Source organism: Loxodonta africana, chromosome 8 (assembly GCF_030014295.1).
Source record: "Loxodonta africana isolate mLoxAfr1 chromosome 8, mLoxAfr1.hap2, whole genome shotgun sequence".
In the NCBI taxonomy this organism is placed as follows: Eukaryota; Metazoa; Chordata; class Mammalia; order Proboscidea; family Elephantidae; genus Loxodonta; species Loxodonta africana.
In genome coordinates, this window is record NC_087349.1 from 82896499 (window position 1) to 82913002 (window position 16504).

Sequence of the window (16504 nt, forward strand, 5' to 3'; positions counted from 1 at the left end):
GTGTGTGTGTGCGTGTGTGTTTAGCTCCTGGAGTTCAAAGTAATCTCTGCCAAAACACTTGCTAAACACAAGCTAAAGGAACAGAATTTAAGTAACAACACATGACAAGGAATATTCTTTGAAAAATTGTTTGGAAAATTCACTAAACGAGTGGATTACTGCAGCCTTCAACAATCAAAAAATAAATATATAAGTAAAACAGCAAATCCTGGGGAAAATGAAAATTTCATTTGCAGAGTTATATCACATTATAATATTCAAATGTCTGGTGTGCAACAAAAATATCACAAAGCATACAAAGAAACAGAAAATACGACGTAGTCAACGGAACAAAGTAAACTGACAGAAACTGTCCCTGAGAAAGCCCAGACATTAGACTTACTAGACAAAGCCTTTAAAACAACTGTCTTAAGTATATTCAAAGGGCTAAAGGAACCCATGGACGAGGAACTAAAACAAATCAGGAAAACAATGTATGAACAAAATGAGAATGTCAATAAAGAGAAGGAAATTATAATTATGAAAAGAAACCAAATAGAGATTCTGGAGCTGAAAAATACAAAACTGAAAGGAAAAACTTGAAAAGAGGGCTTCAAGACAAGATTTGAGCAGGCAGAAGAAAAAATCAGTGCAGTCGAAGACAAGACAATAAAAATTATTCAGTATGAGGAAGAGAAAGAAAAAAGCATGAAAAAACAGTAAATAGAGTCTACGGTACCTGCGAGACACCATCAAGCAGACCATGTTATGCATTACGGGAGTTCCAGAAGGAGGAGAAAGAAAAGAGAATATTAGAAGAAATAATGACCAAAAACCTCCCAAATTTGATCAAAGAGGTGAATCTAAACATCCAAGAAACTCAATGAACTCCAAGATGGATAAACTCAAAGATATCTACACTGAGACACATTATAATCAAACTGTTGAAAAACAGAGAGAATCTTGAAAGCAGCAAGAGAGAAGTGATTCATCACATACAAGGGATCTTTAATGTGATCAACAGCTAATTTTTCATCAGAAAACCATAGAGGCCAGAAGGCAATGGAATGACATATTTAAAGTGATGAAAGAAAAACAAAAACTATCAACCAAGAATTCTAGGTCCAGAAAACTGTCCTCCAAAAATGAGGATGAAATTAAGGCATTTCCCAGATAAACAAAAGCTGAGGGAGTTTATTACCACGAAACTGACTCTGTGAGAAAAGCTAAAAGGAGTTCTTCAAGTTGAAAAGAAAGGACACTAGAAAGTAACCAAAAGCAAAACGAAGAAATAAAGATCTCTGGTAAAGATAACTATATGGGCAAATATAAAAGTCAATATTATTATTATTTTTTATTATTGTATTTTTGGTTTATAATTCTACTTATTTTCTACATGGTTTAAAAAACATTATAAATATCATTGGACAAACATTGCAGAAAGATGTAATTTGTGATGAAAACAACAACATAAAAGGGGTGGGGTAAAGCTACAGGAACAGAATATTTGTATGCTGTTGAAGTTAAGCTGGTTCAAATTAGATTGTTATAAATTTAGGATCAAAGAGTTTTGGAAATAGATAGTGGTAATGACTACACAACAGTGTGAATGCAATTAATGCCACTGAATTGTACTCTTAAAAATGATTAAAATGGCAAGTCTTGTATTTTACCAAAATACAAATAAACAAACAAAGGAATATCCATCCCCCTCAAAAATAAACCACTACAGACAAAATAACAACAACAAAAACTGGAGCTCTATGATTAGCGACTATAGCCAGCTTTTTCTATGAAGAAAGTTATGGGATTTTCTTCAACCAAGAAGGCAATTACCAAGTCAGATTAGTGGCTTAAAAAGCACAATAAAAATGTTGCACTATAGTACATTAAAAGCCAAAATCCTGGCCTAAGACAGTTACCTGTTTTGTTCCTAGCAAAAAAACAAAGAATGTTTTCTCCTTTGTGCAGCAGGTCACAACTTTTCCTAGGTTAAATTATACTGTATTTAAAAAATCAGATACTACACCTCCACTAATGTTCCATGAAATTTCCACCAGGAATACCTAAGATCTCTCAGTGGAGGCTGCATCAGGGTATAGAAAGTCAATGCTCCGTCTCCTTTTGCCTTGACTTGACTTGGACCTCCCACCATAATGAGCAGCCACAGGGTGAATGCCTGTCTACACCATGATCCAAACTCTCTCTTCAAAGACTGTGGCTTCATTATTTTTGCAACTCTAGGCAGGGAAACTGTGGTGGCCTTACCGCAGATGTTAGACGAGCGAGAATTTCATCACTGGTTTCTTCAGCATCTTCAATTTTCTGATGAGACCTATAACAAACAAAGAACTAATTACTCTTCAGCTTCAGATGCTCAAATGTATCTACTAAGGTATGGAGAATACATAGAAAATAATGGCATTGTCAGTGCTACACTGCTGAAATTACCCACGCAAATAACATTTGTGTCAATGATGCCATAGGACACAATTCTTTCACAGCCCAACTGTTTCTTCAGAATCAATTAGCAAAAACCTCTTTACAATATACCAATTCAATCACGAGTTTTGAGTATTGTTCTCTAATAATATCACAGAACTACCGTGGCACACCAGAAGTACAAACATGGACGTGCACAGAACACAAGTAGACTTAAATATTAAGGTGGTCAGGGGCTGAAATTCCCACTAAGTCAACATGAAATCCAGATTTTGAAAATATGAAAGTACAAATTTTCCAATATGTTTGAGTTTCAGCCAAACATATTTACTATGAAATACTTCATTATAGACCTAATACTATGATAGGAATTATGGGGAATATGAAAGCAGAAGTACTTGTCTCTTTTTCAAGCACCTATAGACCAGTTGAGAAGTCAAGAAAATGATGCATATGTTAAATAACGAAAAAGACAAATAACAAAGTAGAAGATCAGTTTGTTCATTTGGGAAAATCACCCTGTGGCTGCTCATTATGGTGGGAGGCCCAAGTCAAGTCAAGGCAAAAGGAGACCATTGACTTTCTATACCCCTGCAGCCTCCACTGAAAAAAACTGTATCACTCAAATGTGCAAGTTAACGTATAAAATTATCTACTCCCTGAGACAAATGTTATAAATTGCATTTTTTTTTTTTTTTTTGGTCTAGTTTGGTCAAAGAAAAAAATTGACTAAAGCCAAACGGATGTATAAAACTCTCTCCCAAATCTCTTTCCACAAGCAATCCCTTTCAGCACAGTCTGTGGACTGGGAGGGATTTGTGGTAATTGCCCCAACAGAGCGATATCATCAAAATCCCACTCCCATGACTGATTTCAATCACAGTAAGTAGAGTGGGCCAACTGGAGTGCTAGCCTGCCAGGGCAGGGGGGCTTCTCCAGGCTCACAGGACAGCTAAGTAAGAAGCTCAGTAAGAAAGGAAAAGCTAGTTGGATCAATTCTGGTGTTGGCTTCTTATTTCTGTAAACGTTATCAAACTCTTATTCAAGAAAAAAAAAAAAAAAATCACATCCTTTAAATCCGAGCAATGAATTAGAAGCCACGGCTTTACAGTAACTGCACAATACAGGTACGAAGCAGTGCCGCTGTTGTCAAATAACTTAATTACTCACGCAGCAAAGGATTTGAAGGACTGGCTAACAATCTGCCCAGTAAAAACAGTAGGAACTGAATATTATAATTTAGTATCAGCACATTTCTAAAAAAGCAAGTTACCTTGATAATGAGTACTTCAAAAATGAGCTTTATTAATAAAATTCTCTATTCCCAGGGTGTCCATAATAAACAAAGTTAAAGTAATAAATGAAGTTATAGCATAAAGAGATTTGCAGCCCCCTGTAACGAAGCATTCCTAAGCCATCAAACCAGGTCTGTATGATTATGCTGAGGTAGCTGAACAGATCTGGCAGGAAATTAAAAACCAAAGGCACTCAAGGCTAAAGCACAAAACCAGGGCTTCTGAAGCTTCAGTCTGTCTGAGGGGAAGCATGGGCTGGTCGTGCCTTTTCATGTTCCTCAGACCCCGAAAGATACATGAAGGATTAGTTAACAGGATGAGGTATTTTGTGCTAGCACAAATTCTGTCATGGGTCTGTTTTCAACAAACTGCTGAAAAGAACTTGAAATTCCAAGAGAAGTGCTTGTGTATTTGACGGATACGGCTGCTTCAAGAGTAATGGCTGAGTCGTCGGTAGGCACCTCAAACTCATTATCACGCACACTGAAGTCCTCTTGCTTTCTGCCCTCACAACTCGACTACAGGGCCACTGCCCTGTTGCCATCCACTCCTCCCTCATGCCCACCTTTGCTCAGTCACCAGATCCTCTCACTTCCCTTCCTGGAGCTTGGCTTCTCTTTGGCCCCATCCTGACAAGTCCCCTGACAGCCCAGGGCCTCACTTTCTCTTGCACAAACTATTTTAACCACTTTCTAACCAACCTCTTTGCCTCTGGTTTCTCCTCTTCTACCCAGTCTCCTATAGACACCAGGAATCCCTTTCTAAAACCCAGGGCTGGCTCTGCTATTCCCACCCTCAAAAACCTTCAGGGCTTATCCCCACTGCCTACACCACAAGAGAAATTCCTCTGTCTGCCAGGCTCTTTGTGATCTGGCTTTTCATTTGCTAAGGGCATTTTCCCATCTCCTACCCCACCATCCTGTGCTCCATGCAGAGGCCACACCTCACCAGTCCCTAAACATCCTAACCCTTTACCCCTAATGAGGCAACCACAAGGCACATAGGTCACCAACAGACAGCCATCTTAAACAACGCCTTATATCTCAGTGTCTACTAGGAAACTACTATTCAAACTGAGAGCTCTGGAAATCAGAAATAGTCATCCTTCCTCCTTAATGTGTCCCATGCTTCCCTGCACCAGCAGGTACCTGCATCTCACCTGGTATATAGGCAGGTCATGGGAGCAGGACTGGTGGTTTAACAGGCAAAGAGTGGAAGAACTTGAAAAGGGGACAGGAAGAGAAAAGGCCAGCACTCAGCACTCTCCTTCCTTCCTCACTACTGGGGCCCCCTTTAAAAAACAAAATTTTAATACACTTTATCTGTGGCCACTCTGTACCTTAAACCTCCTCCCCAGCTCTATGCCAAAATGCCCAGAAACACCAGAGTTCCTTCCCTCAGCAAATGTAGTTTTTCAAAATGTAGATAAGTCCTGATTCTTTTATGCATGAGAATATACATCAGTACCACCTAGGGGAGACAAAGTTCTCACTTATCAGATCAAAATAGATAATGAAACAGATGGGCACGGGAGAATAAAGAACAGAATCAACGGTCATAGTGCATATTTCCCATTATTACTAACCATACAAATCTCTTATTGGTTAGAGGAGAGAAAGCCTGCTTGAAATCAGCAGGTGATGGCAGTGACAAATGACATAAGATAGAAAGGGAGTGACCCCAGGAAGGAAGATGGATCCCTGAGGGTTTGTGCCAGCAGGAAGCTCCAGCACAACAGGTGCTAACCTTTAGGGATTCCCACAGCCACTTCTCAAGGTCTCTGCTGACCAACAGCCCAAGCCGGACCCAGTAATCTCCAAGGGGAAGTGCTGGTTCCCAGTGGTGTGGGCAGATATGTCTTTATAATTTTGAGATCTGCAGTATCTAAGTATGTCATTGGGAGGATGCTGGAATGATAAATTCTAAGGTCCTCTAATCTTGGCTCTCTAAACATAAAACTGGATACATTATCATATGTCAATTCCCTACCCCAAAACAAAACATCATGCCCTCCCCGTAGTCTTTCCTACTCTAATCAAGGGAAACTACAATTCTTTCAGGTGGAAATCACCTTGACTCCTCTTTCTCACACCCTGCATTTTATCTAGCCTGAAATCCTATTGGCTCTGCCTTCAGAATATATCCCCCATTTAACCACTTCTCACCACCTCTTCCACTATCACTGTGGTCCTAGACATGACAATGCTCACCTCAACCCAGCAGCCAGCGTTGTTGCTGCTGTTGTGAGGTGCCACTGAGACAGTTCTGCCTCATATTGACCCCTACATACTACAGAACCAAACACTGCCTGGTCCTGCGCCATCCTTACAATTGTTGCTATATTTGAGCCCATCATTGCAACCACTGTGTCAATCTATCTCGTTGAGGGTCTTCCACTTTTTCGCTGACCTTCTACCAAGCACGATGTCCTTCTCCAGGGACTGGTCCCTCCTGATAACATGTCTAAAGTACATGAAATGAAGTCTCGCCATCCTTACTTCCAAAGAGCACTCTGGCTGTACTTCCAAGACAGACTTGTTCATTCTTCCAGCAGTCCATGGTATATTCAATATTCTTCACCAATACTATAATTCAAAAGGCATCAATTTTTCTTTGGTCTTCCTTATCCACTGTCCAGCTTTTGCATGCATATGAGGTAATTGAAAATATCATGGCTTGGGACAGGCACATCTTGGTCCTCAACGTGACATCTTTGCTTTTCAACACTTTAAAGAGGTTTCTTGCAAAAGACTTGCCCAAGCAGCCAGCTTGATCTTATTAATACACTAAGTTAGATCATATTCCTTCTCTGCTCAAAATCCTCCAGTAGCTCTCGATCTCACTCAGCATAATTCCGAAGTCCTTACTGAGGCTGACAAAGTCCTCATGATCTAGCCCCCTGGTGGTTCTCTCTTATCTCACTCTCTTCACTCTGCTCCAGCCACACTTGTTTTTCTTCTAATGCTTCTGCCTTGGGACCTCTGCACTGGCTGTTCCCTCCACCTAGAACATTTCCTTTAGTTCTCCACACTGCTCTCTTTCTCACATCCTTAAAATCTTTGTCACCTACTTGGAGAGGCCTTTCCTGACCCATATCCCATCCCATATTTCCTAGTTAATTTTCCTCCATAGAATTTTCTACCTTCTAAAATGTTTTAGTCAACATAAATCTATTTCTTTATAAATTGTCTGTCCTCTCCTACTAGACCGTATGTTCGAAGGGAATAGAGATTTCTGTTTATTTTGTTCACTGTTGTATTCCCAATACTTAGAATACAACCTGGTATAAGGGAAGCTTTCAATAAATATTTGTTGAGTAAATTAAATGGGTACCATCATTTTCAAGGAATATTCTGTCTCAAGACCACCAACGCATTAGATATTAACTCATTGTCTATAGTCTGCTCAATTGAAGGACATTGCTTATACTCAAGAACTATTCCCTAGCAATCCCATCTTCTTCTCAGTTTCCCTGCAGCAGTTCTTCCTTTCAACAACTTTCTTATTACCAAAATCCAACAAGTAAAATATTATTTTCTTGTATCAAATACAAAAGAGCTGGTAACTTTGAAAAATACCCTAAATAAAATATCAGCAACACAGTCACCACTACCAGCACCTCCTCATCTTTCCCTAAGAAGTGATTAGTACAGTTCTAACAACACTCCAACCTGCTGAAACAACAGTTGTTTCCTCGGGTTTTAAACTATCCAGTCTCTGAGGAAATACCCACACACCCACTGCCGACAAGTCAATTCTGACTCTTAACAAACCTATAGGGCTGTAAATCTTTACTGAAGCAGACTGCTACATCTTTCTCCCTGAGGAAATATATAGGCCAAAAAACTTTATTTCCCACCTGGCCAATTATTTAACAATCACTTACACAATTCACAATGCAATAGAAAAGAAAATTAGCAGGAAGTCCTACCCAAAAATCCCCCTAACACAAACTATCAGCTCTCAGAGGGCTAAAAGGTTGCACGGTGTTGAGTTCCAATAAGATGTCCTAGAAGGCAGCATAGCCAGGCCAAGGAATCCCTTTCATACCAGTCAGTCCCTAGTATAATCTCGAACAACTTGAATTTAACTGACGTTCCTGCAGGGTTTCTCCAGAATTCACCTAATGAGAATTCCTTCATGAGAATTAGGATGGTAGGTTTGAGATTATGCCAGTCAGGATTTTTAGAACAAATGTTACCATACTTCTTCTATACAAAAAATGAGTCAGGTTTTAGCTAGAACATTTGTGCCAAATGTCAGGATCCAAGAAGAACCAATATCACCTTGGAGTTAGAAAATCCCACTTCCTTTCAAATGATGGAAGAGGTTTCCCTAGTAGTATTCTATGCTGGAAGTCTGGAAGCATTTTCTTGCAGAAAAATTATCCAAATAACAAATACCACTTTATATATTGAGATATAATTTTTATATTTTATTACTTTATTTGTTCTATATTTGATATTTATATACTGACACAACCTTTGTAAAAATCACTAATTCTATCATACTAAAAAAAATTCTATCATACACACACTATATAGTGTGTGCGTGTATATATATATCACACATACGTATATAAACAATACAGACACATATATATCTCAGTTTTAAATAAATAGCACATATGGGCTACCAAAAGCTACTACACACATAACATTGTTTCTATAGGAAAACATGTTAAATACATTCCAAGCACCATAAACTGACAAACATTTGGAGCCAAGCAGTTCAAGAGATGAGGGCTGAGTGTAACTGGCACATACCAACCCAACCGAGGTGTCCTTTGCGACCCCAGGCACACTTAAGACGGCACTGCACTGGGCATGGGCAAGATGCACATTGCAGAGGGATTCAGCACCATGAAATGTGTCCTAAGTCACGCAAAATGCTACTACTGCCATCGCAGGGTGCTTCTTACATACATAACACACACCGACCTTCACACTGAACAAAAATACTCTGGATCAGGACCCAGTGAGAGTGGGGAGCACGTGTCTCTTCAAACCAGAATTCTCACACAGAAGAGGATGAGCCTGGGGATGTAGGGCAGGCCTGCCCACCACCTCCTCTCTCCCACCACCACCCTGCAAGCCAGGCTGATATTGACATACCCTGGGCTGTTTGGTTTGGAGGGACCTGGGGAAAAAACAATTTTCAAGATGATGTTCAAAGCATCCCTGCTACAGGCTGATGAAATTCCAGGACACGAAATAAATAAGGACCAAGAAAAACTTCATACGGATCTTTCCCACATGATCCCACCGGAAACAGGAAAAGCACGGCACACACACTTACCAAAAAAATGGTAATATTCAGAGAGATGGGTGAAACGCACCTTTAAGATACTCAGTCAACACAGGTGAGCATCACTTAACCAGATCTTCAGATCTGTGACTGTCAAGGGGTCTTGGAGAAAAGATGCCCAAGCTGAGGTTCTGATGGATAAAGAGGAAGCCTGGGACAGCAGCAGAATTACTAGGAGAACGAAGTGGGGAATACCAAGAGATAAAGCTAAGAATAAAGCCAGGCCAGGCTGGTCCTCTTCTGCTATGGCTAAGGAGTTCGGGTTTTATGCTGATAGTAATAAACTCTGGCTGTAAAGCAAACATGAGATAGATGGAGAAAGAGGAAGATGTAAGATTGAAGGTAAGTTTGGCTTCTTGTTAGGAATGAAAGAACCAGTTGTGTGCTTCAGGTAAACAGGCAGCAGAGAGAGAACGACTGAGACATTAAGAGGAGGACACTTCTAAGGGTAGGACCCAGAGCCCAGGCAGAAGAGTGAGTCTTGAGCAGAAGAAAGGGCTCTCCCTTCATCAAGCTGAGAAGGAATCGAGTTAATTTGGCTGAGGACGGCATAATTTCTTTGGATAACCTGAGAGTTCGTTCCATACCTGCTGATTAGCAAGTAAGGAAACAGGTTCAGAAATCCTCTCTTTTGAAAATATTTTTTACGCCAGGTTTGAAATTTTTCTTCCTGAGAAATAATTACTGGTTTTAAACACCACACAGGAGAAAGTTCCTTAAGGAGCAGAGACCCAATCTCTACCATGTTCAAACTTTAACGACCCCCATGAGTACTGTCCATCTACATCGTCCCATAAAATCTGTATTTTGGACAAAAAGAAAAAATGAGATGGTGGAAGAATAAGAATTGGCTTTTTTTTGAGATCTTTAAAATCAAGAATGCAAACCTCCCTGTTTACCTTATCAAGAGAAAATAATTTTACATAGCATCAGGCTACTAATTACGCTTAGAGAAAAAAACTTACCTAACAGTAGTAAATCGTGACTGTGATCAGTTTCATTAAGGGTTCAGGGTAGATAATTAAATATTAATCTAAAATTAGATATTATTGATATCTCTTTTTTACATTTTATTTTGATGAAATGAGGATTAATACTTACTAGTCCATCAAATAGCTGCATTTCAAATGCTAACACAATCAGGCCTGAAAGTTCAGTTTTTGCTAGAAGTCCTGTGCTACTGGACTTCTACTACTGGGTAGTCACACAACGTGATGAACATAATCAAAGACAAGGAATTGGCAAATGTTTTGTTATATATGTATGTATTTTTTTTAATTGAACAAATATTTAATAAGCACCCACTTGTGTCAGACACTGTGCTAGGCACCCTCCCTGCATGCTTGTTCCCACAGCACAGCCATCTGCTCAGAAATGAAAGCCAAGAAAAGGAACACTGTAGCAACCATACAAACTGGGTGGGAGGTGTATTGATGGGTGCAGGCGATTCCTGTGCCAGAAAACGTACCCACCAGAAGCTTGCCTTCTTTCTCTGGACAAGTCTCTCCTAAGTGGTTCTTTTAAAGCATATCGATATTTACTGAGAAGGAATTGCTACCTTCACGCCCCTATGGACTGGGGCCTAGCGGACATTCGGATACTCTGAACACCAGTCAATAAAAGGAGCAAAACAGCCTGGTGTAAAGATGTGGTCTGATAAAGATAAGCAATCTGTTCTAACACCTGGAATGAGCCTTTACTATAAACAACGGAAATTTGGGGGGATTTAGTGTTTCCTTCGGAGAGGGAATGACGAGTAATAACAAAGACTAAGACCAGCTGATTTCATAACTTTTTGTTTTATAAAAACAATTTAAAATGATAAGTGGAAATTTTCTTCGCCTGTGATCCTAATGCATAACTATGCTTAGTTTCATCATGTAAATGTTTTGAGAAACACTCAAAATGTTTCTTTATCCACATAGTATTTCCTACTCTCCAAGGATCATAAAATGAGAACTGAATTAGGAAAAGTTGGGTATATAAAAAGGTAGGTTTGGGATGTAGGAATGGCAGACTTGAACTTGTAATCTTCATTAGAGAGTATTTATCTTTTCTGGATTTTTTTTATTTCAGAAAATAAGAATGCCAATACTTTTTTCATGCTGCCTATACACGTAAAAGGAAAAGTGAGGCAGGATAAGTAGAATAAAGGAAACAGATGACAAGTGTGAGTGGTGGTGCTATTTTATTCAAGATGCTAAAGGGAGAGAGGGGCCTGAATTTGGAGAGTCACCACTGTATAGCTGATATTTAAAGCATGTGACTCAGTGAGGGCACATATGGAGTGAGAGCCAAACGAAAAGAATTCTGAGCCCTGGGGCATGGCAGTGTTTAGAGGTCAGGATGACGAAGAATAAGCAAAGGAGCCTGAAGAGGAGAAGCTGATGAAATAGCAGAATCTAGAGATGGTGTCCCAGAGGCCAAGTGGGGAAACTGCTTCAAGAAGGGCATGCTTAGTAATGTCAAATGCTGTTGACTGGTCAAGTAAGATGAGGACTGAAAATAACCCTCACATTTGGCAACACAGAAGCCTTTAGTAGTCTTGACAAGAACACTTTCAGAGAAGTGGTGGTACTGAAAACCTGAATGGAGTGAATTCAGGGAAGAGCATGAGGAGAAGATATGGAGAAAGTGACTACAGATACATATTTTGAGAAGTTTTGACAAAAAAGGGAACAGAAAAATTGGTCAGTTGCTGGAAGAGCATTGGGGAAATATTAACACATGCTGACTGAAACAATACAAAAGAGATAAAAGCTGATGATGCAAAAAAGAAAGGGTAGACTTACAGAAATGGAGTCCTTGAGTGGAGGTACAGGGATGGGATCTAAGCACAATTTTAGGGGCCTGACCTTAGCTAAGAACGTGGACTTTCTAACCATCGTTGGCAAGACGAAGGCTAGAGTCCACCAGTACAGATGCAGGTAGGTTGACAAATCTGACAAACGAGACATGAGGAAGGGTTTTTTTCATCCCCTTTCAACGAAGTAAAAAGCAACCAAAAAAAAAAAAAAAGGTAAGAGGAAAGTATTTGTAACACAGCCTTCTGTTGTGTTGTTGTTAAGTGCCATTGAGTAGATTTCAACGCACAGTGAAATATGATAGAGTAGAACTGCCCCATAGGGTTTTCTAGGCTACGGGTGCGGATCACCAGGTCTTTCTCCCATGAAACCACTGGGTGGGTTCAAACCACCAACCTTTTGGTTAACAACCAAGAGCATAATCTTTGAGCCTCAAGGGCTTCTTACAGTCTTCTAGGAGTGTGAATTCACTAAGAAATTAATTGGACTACTGAGTGGCATTGAAGATCCACTTCATGAATACAAAGAGACTGTCATCCTCAGGCTCTTTATTTAACCACTCCCTTTTTTTTTTCATCTACCTTTGAAATCTTACAGAACAAGAAGGGACCATGTCCTGCGATGGCTGAAGACAGAGAAAGCAGAGCTGAGGAACTGGGCAAAGAGAAAGAAATTCAGAAGTAAAAGTCTGAGAAATGTAGGATCAATAAGAACAAGAGAAGCTGTGAGGCTGAGATGAGAGTGAAAGTAGCACCTCAACGAGGAGCTCTAGGAGGGCCTATGAAATATTTAGCCTATTATGCACGCTGACTCCTCATCGTACTGAAATGTACTTGTACCTCGATAAGCCTCAGACATAATACAAGTGTTCTATTTAGGGAGGTTGTAAACTAAGGTACAGGAGGGAACTGAAAGAAAGGAGACAGAAATGGCTACGGTTTTAAAATTATTCCCTTGATCTTCGTTTGAGAGAATATTCCTTTTCCATTCTCACTGTCCACTAGTTAAGCTTTCTATGGAAAACAGCATTATTTGGGGATACCAAGAGACTGAAAACAATGCTGTCCTGCCCTTTTATTTGAGCTTGAGTTGCTTTGGGTAGATGGTGATTGCTGATGAAATCATAGTCACGTAACAAAGACAAGTCTAAATATCACTTAATCATAGAGGTCATACTGCAATAAATGCATTCCTTCTCCCTTCCTACACCATTTCTCTCATAAGGAAGACTCTCCTTGTCTGTTCCTCTGCTTTTTCAATTTTCAGCATGGTGGAAGAAAAAAAGAGAGAGATATTATTACCAGTATTTCTTTAGGTAGTTTTTCTAGACATATCATTGTGTTGTTGTGTCAAGTTGATGCTGACTCATAGCGATCCTTCCTAGGCAGTAATACTTAAGGGAGCAGATTGCCAAGTCTTTTCTCCCACCGAGCGGCTGGTGGGTTTGAACAACCCACCTTTTGGTTAGCAGCCCAGCGCTTAAACATTGCACCACCAGGACTCCTTAGACATATACCGAAAGCCTAATCTGTTGCTGTCTAGTCAATTTCAACTCATAGTGACTCTATAGGACACAGTAGAACTGTCCCACGTGGTTTCCAAAGGCTGCAATACATATATTTTTTTCTTCTTGTTTTTTAAATTGTGCTTTAGGTGAAAGTTTACAAAGCAAATTAGTTTCTCATTAAACAATTAATACATGTATTACTTTGTGACATTAGTTTGCCAATCCCTCGACCTGTCAACACTCTCCCCTTCTTGGCCTCAGGTTCCCCATTTCCATTCGTCCAGCTTTCCAGTTCCCTCCTGACTTCTCATCCTTGCTCCGGGGCTGGTATGTTCATTTAGTCTCATTTTGTTTTATAGGCCTGTCCAATCTGAAGGGTGAATCTCAGGAGTGACTTCTATACCGAGTTAAAAGGCTATCAAGAGGCCACACTCTAGGGTTTCTCCACTCTGTCAGATCAGTAAGTCTATCTTGTTTTGTGAGTTTGTGTTTTGTTCTACATTTTTCTCCAGCTCTACCCACGACCCTCTATTGTGATCCTTGTCACAGCAGTCAGTGGTGGTAGCCAGGCACCATCTACTTGTGCTGGACTCAGTCTGGTAGTGGAGGCTGTAGTAGTTGTAGTCCATTAGTCCTTTAGACTAATCTTTCCCTTGTGTCTCTGGTTTTCTTCATTCTCCCTTGCTTCAGATGGGGTAGGACCAGTAGACATATCTTAGATGGCTGCTCACAAGCTTTTAAGATTCCAGATCCTATTCACCAAATTAGGATGTAGAATATATTCTTTATAAACTATGTTATGCCAATTGAGTTAGATGTGCCCGAGACCACGGTCCCTAGTTCTCAGCCCAGTAACTTGGTCCTTCAGGGAGTTTGGGTATGTCTATGAAGCTTCTATGACTTTGTCTTGGTCAAGCTATGCTGACTTCCCAAGTATTGTGTACTGTCTTACCCTTCACCAAAATTATCACTTATCTACTGTCTAGTTTGTGCTTTTTGCTCCCTACCTCTCCCCTCCCTCATAACCATCAAAGATTGTTTCTTTCTGTATTTTCATGAGTTTTCATAACAGTGGTCTCATACAGTATTAGTCCATTTGTGATTGACTGATTTCACTCAGCATAATGCCCTCTAGATCCATCCATGTTGTGAGATATTTCACAGATTCATCATTGTTCTTTATCATTTTGTAGTATTCCATTATGTTATGTACTATAGTTTGTTTATCCATTCATCTGTTGATGGGCAGTTAGGCTGTTTCCATCTTTTTGCCATTGTGAATAATGCTGCAATGAACACGGTATTTCTCTAAGATACATCTCTAGGAGTGGGATTGCTACATGGTATTTCTACTTCTAGCTTTTTAAAGAAGTGCCATATCATTTTCCTAAATGGTTATATCATTTTGCATTCCCACCAACAGTGCATGAGAGTTCCAAGCTCCCCACAGCCTCTCCAACATTTGTTATTTATTAATGTCAGTAATGTTGAGGTTAGATGGTATCTCATTGTAGTTTTGATTTGCAAATCTCTAATGGCCAGTGATCGCCAGTGATCGCAAGCATGTCCTCAAGTGTCTGTTCGTCACCTGAATGTCTTCTTTGATGAAGTATCTGTTCATATCCTTTGCCCATTTTTTAACTGGATTTTTTGTCTTTTTGTTGTAGAGGTGTTGGATTTTCCTACAGATTTTAGAGACTGGACTTTTGTCAGATATGTCATAGCCAAAACTTTTGTCCCAGTCTGTAGGTTCTCTTTTTACTCTTTTGGTGAAGTTCTTGATGAGCATAAGTGTTTAATTTTTAGAAGATCCCAGTTATCTAGCTTATCTTCTGGTGTTTGTGTATTGTTAGTTATGGTTTGTATCCTATTTATACCTATATTATTGCGGTCTCTACCATTGACCCTATTTTTTCTTCTGTGACCTTTATAGTTTTGTATTTACATCTTTGATCCACTTTGAATTAGTTTTTGTATATGCTATGAGATACGGGTCCTGTTTCATTTCATTTTTTTACAGATGCACATCCAGTTTTGCCAGCACCATTTGTTAAAAAGACTGTCTTTTCCCCATTTAATGGACTTTGGGCCTTTGTCAAAGATCAGGTGGCTGTAGGTGGACAGATTTACATCTGGGTTTTCGATTCTCTTCCATTGGTCAATGTGTCCATCATTGTGCCAGTGCCAGGTTGTTTTGACTACCATAGATGTATAGTAGGTTCTGAGGTCGGGTAGTGCGAGGCCTCCTAGTTTGTTCATCTTCAATAATGCTTTAATCACCTGGCACCTCTTTCTTTTCCATATGAACTTAATAATTAGTTTTTCCAGCTCATTAAAGAATGCTGTTGGTATCTGGATTGGGATAGCATTGTATCTGTAGATTGCTTTGGGTAGAATTAACATTTTCACAATCTTAAGCCTACCTATCCATGAGCACGGTATATCTTTCCATTTACCTAGGTCTCTTTTCGTTTCTTGCAGTAGTGTTTTCGTAGGTTTTTTTTTTTTGTATAAGTCTTTTATGTCCCTGAATAGATTTATTCCTAAGTATTTTATTTTTTTAGGGGCTATTGTAAATGGTATTACTTTCCTGATTTCCTTTTCATAATTCTCTTTATTGGTGTATAGGAATCCAACTGATTTTTGTATGTATATCTTATACTCTACTGAATCTATTACTTCCAGTAGCTCTCTTGTGGAGTCTTTTGGGTTCTCTATGTATAGTACAGTGAAGCCCCGGTGGCACAGTGGTTAAGAGCTCAGCTGCTAACCAAAAAGGTCAGCAGTTTCAATTCATCAGCTACTCCCTAGAAAACTATGGGGCAGTTCTACTCTGTCCCAGAGGGCCTCTATTAGTTGGAATCGACTCAATGGCAAAGGGTATGTATATTATCATATCATCCATGAATGGGGATAGTTTTACTTCTTCCTTACCAATTTGGATGTCCCTTATTCCTTTTTCTTGCTTTATTGCTCTAGCTAGGACTTCCAGCACAATGTTAAATACCCCCAAAAAAACCAATACCCTCGAATAGGTGTGGTGAAAAAAGGCATCTTGTCTTATTGCAGTTCGCAGGGGGAATGTTTTCAGCTTCTCTCCATTGAGAATGATGTTGGCTGTTGGTTTTGTATGTTGAGGAATTTTCCTTCTTTTCCTATTTTATTGACAG

At 39.6% G+C, this 16504-nt stretch overlaps 1 protein-coding gene across 2 annotated transcripts in view; it reads right to left on the reverse strand.

Annotated features, from left to right (window-relative positions):
• Positions 1-16504, reverse strand: part of RAPGEF5 (Rap guanine nucleotide exchange factor 5) — a 274113-nt gene that overhangs the window by 185757 nt on the left and 71852 nt on the right. For both annotated transcript variants that reach the window (XM_064290063.1, XM_064290064.1), the window contains one exon: positions 2248-2314. In XM_064290063.1, coding sequence (XP_064146133.1) covers positions 2248-2314 — 67 coding nt within the window. The remainder of the gene's footprint in view (positions 1-2247; positions 2315-16504) is intronic.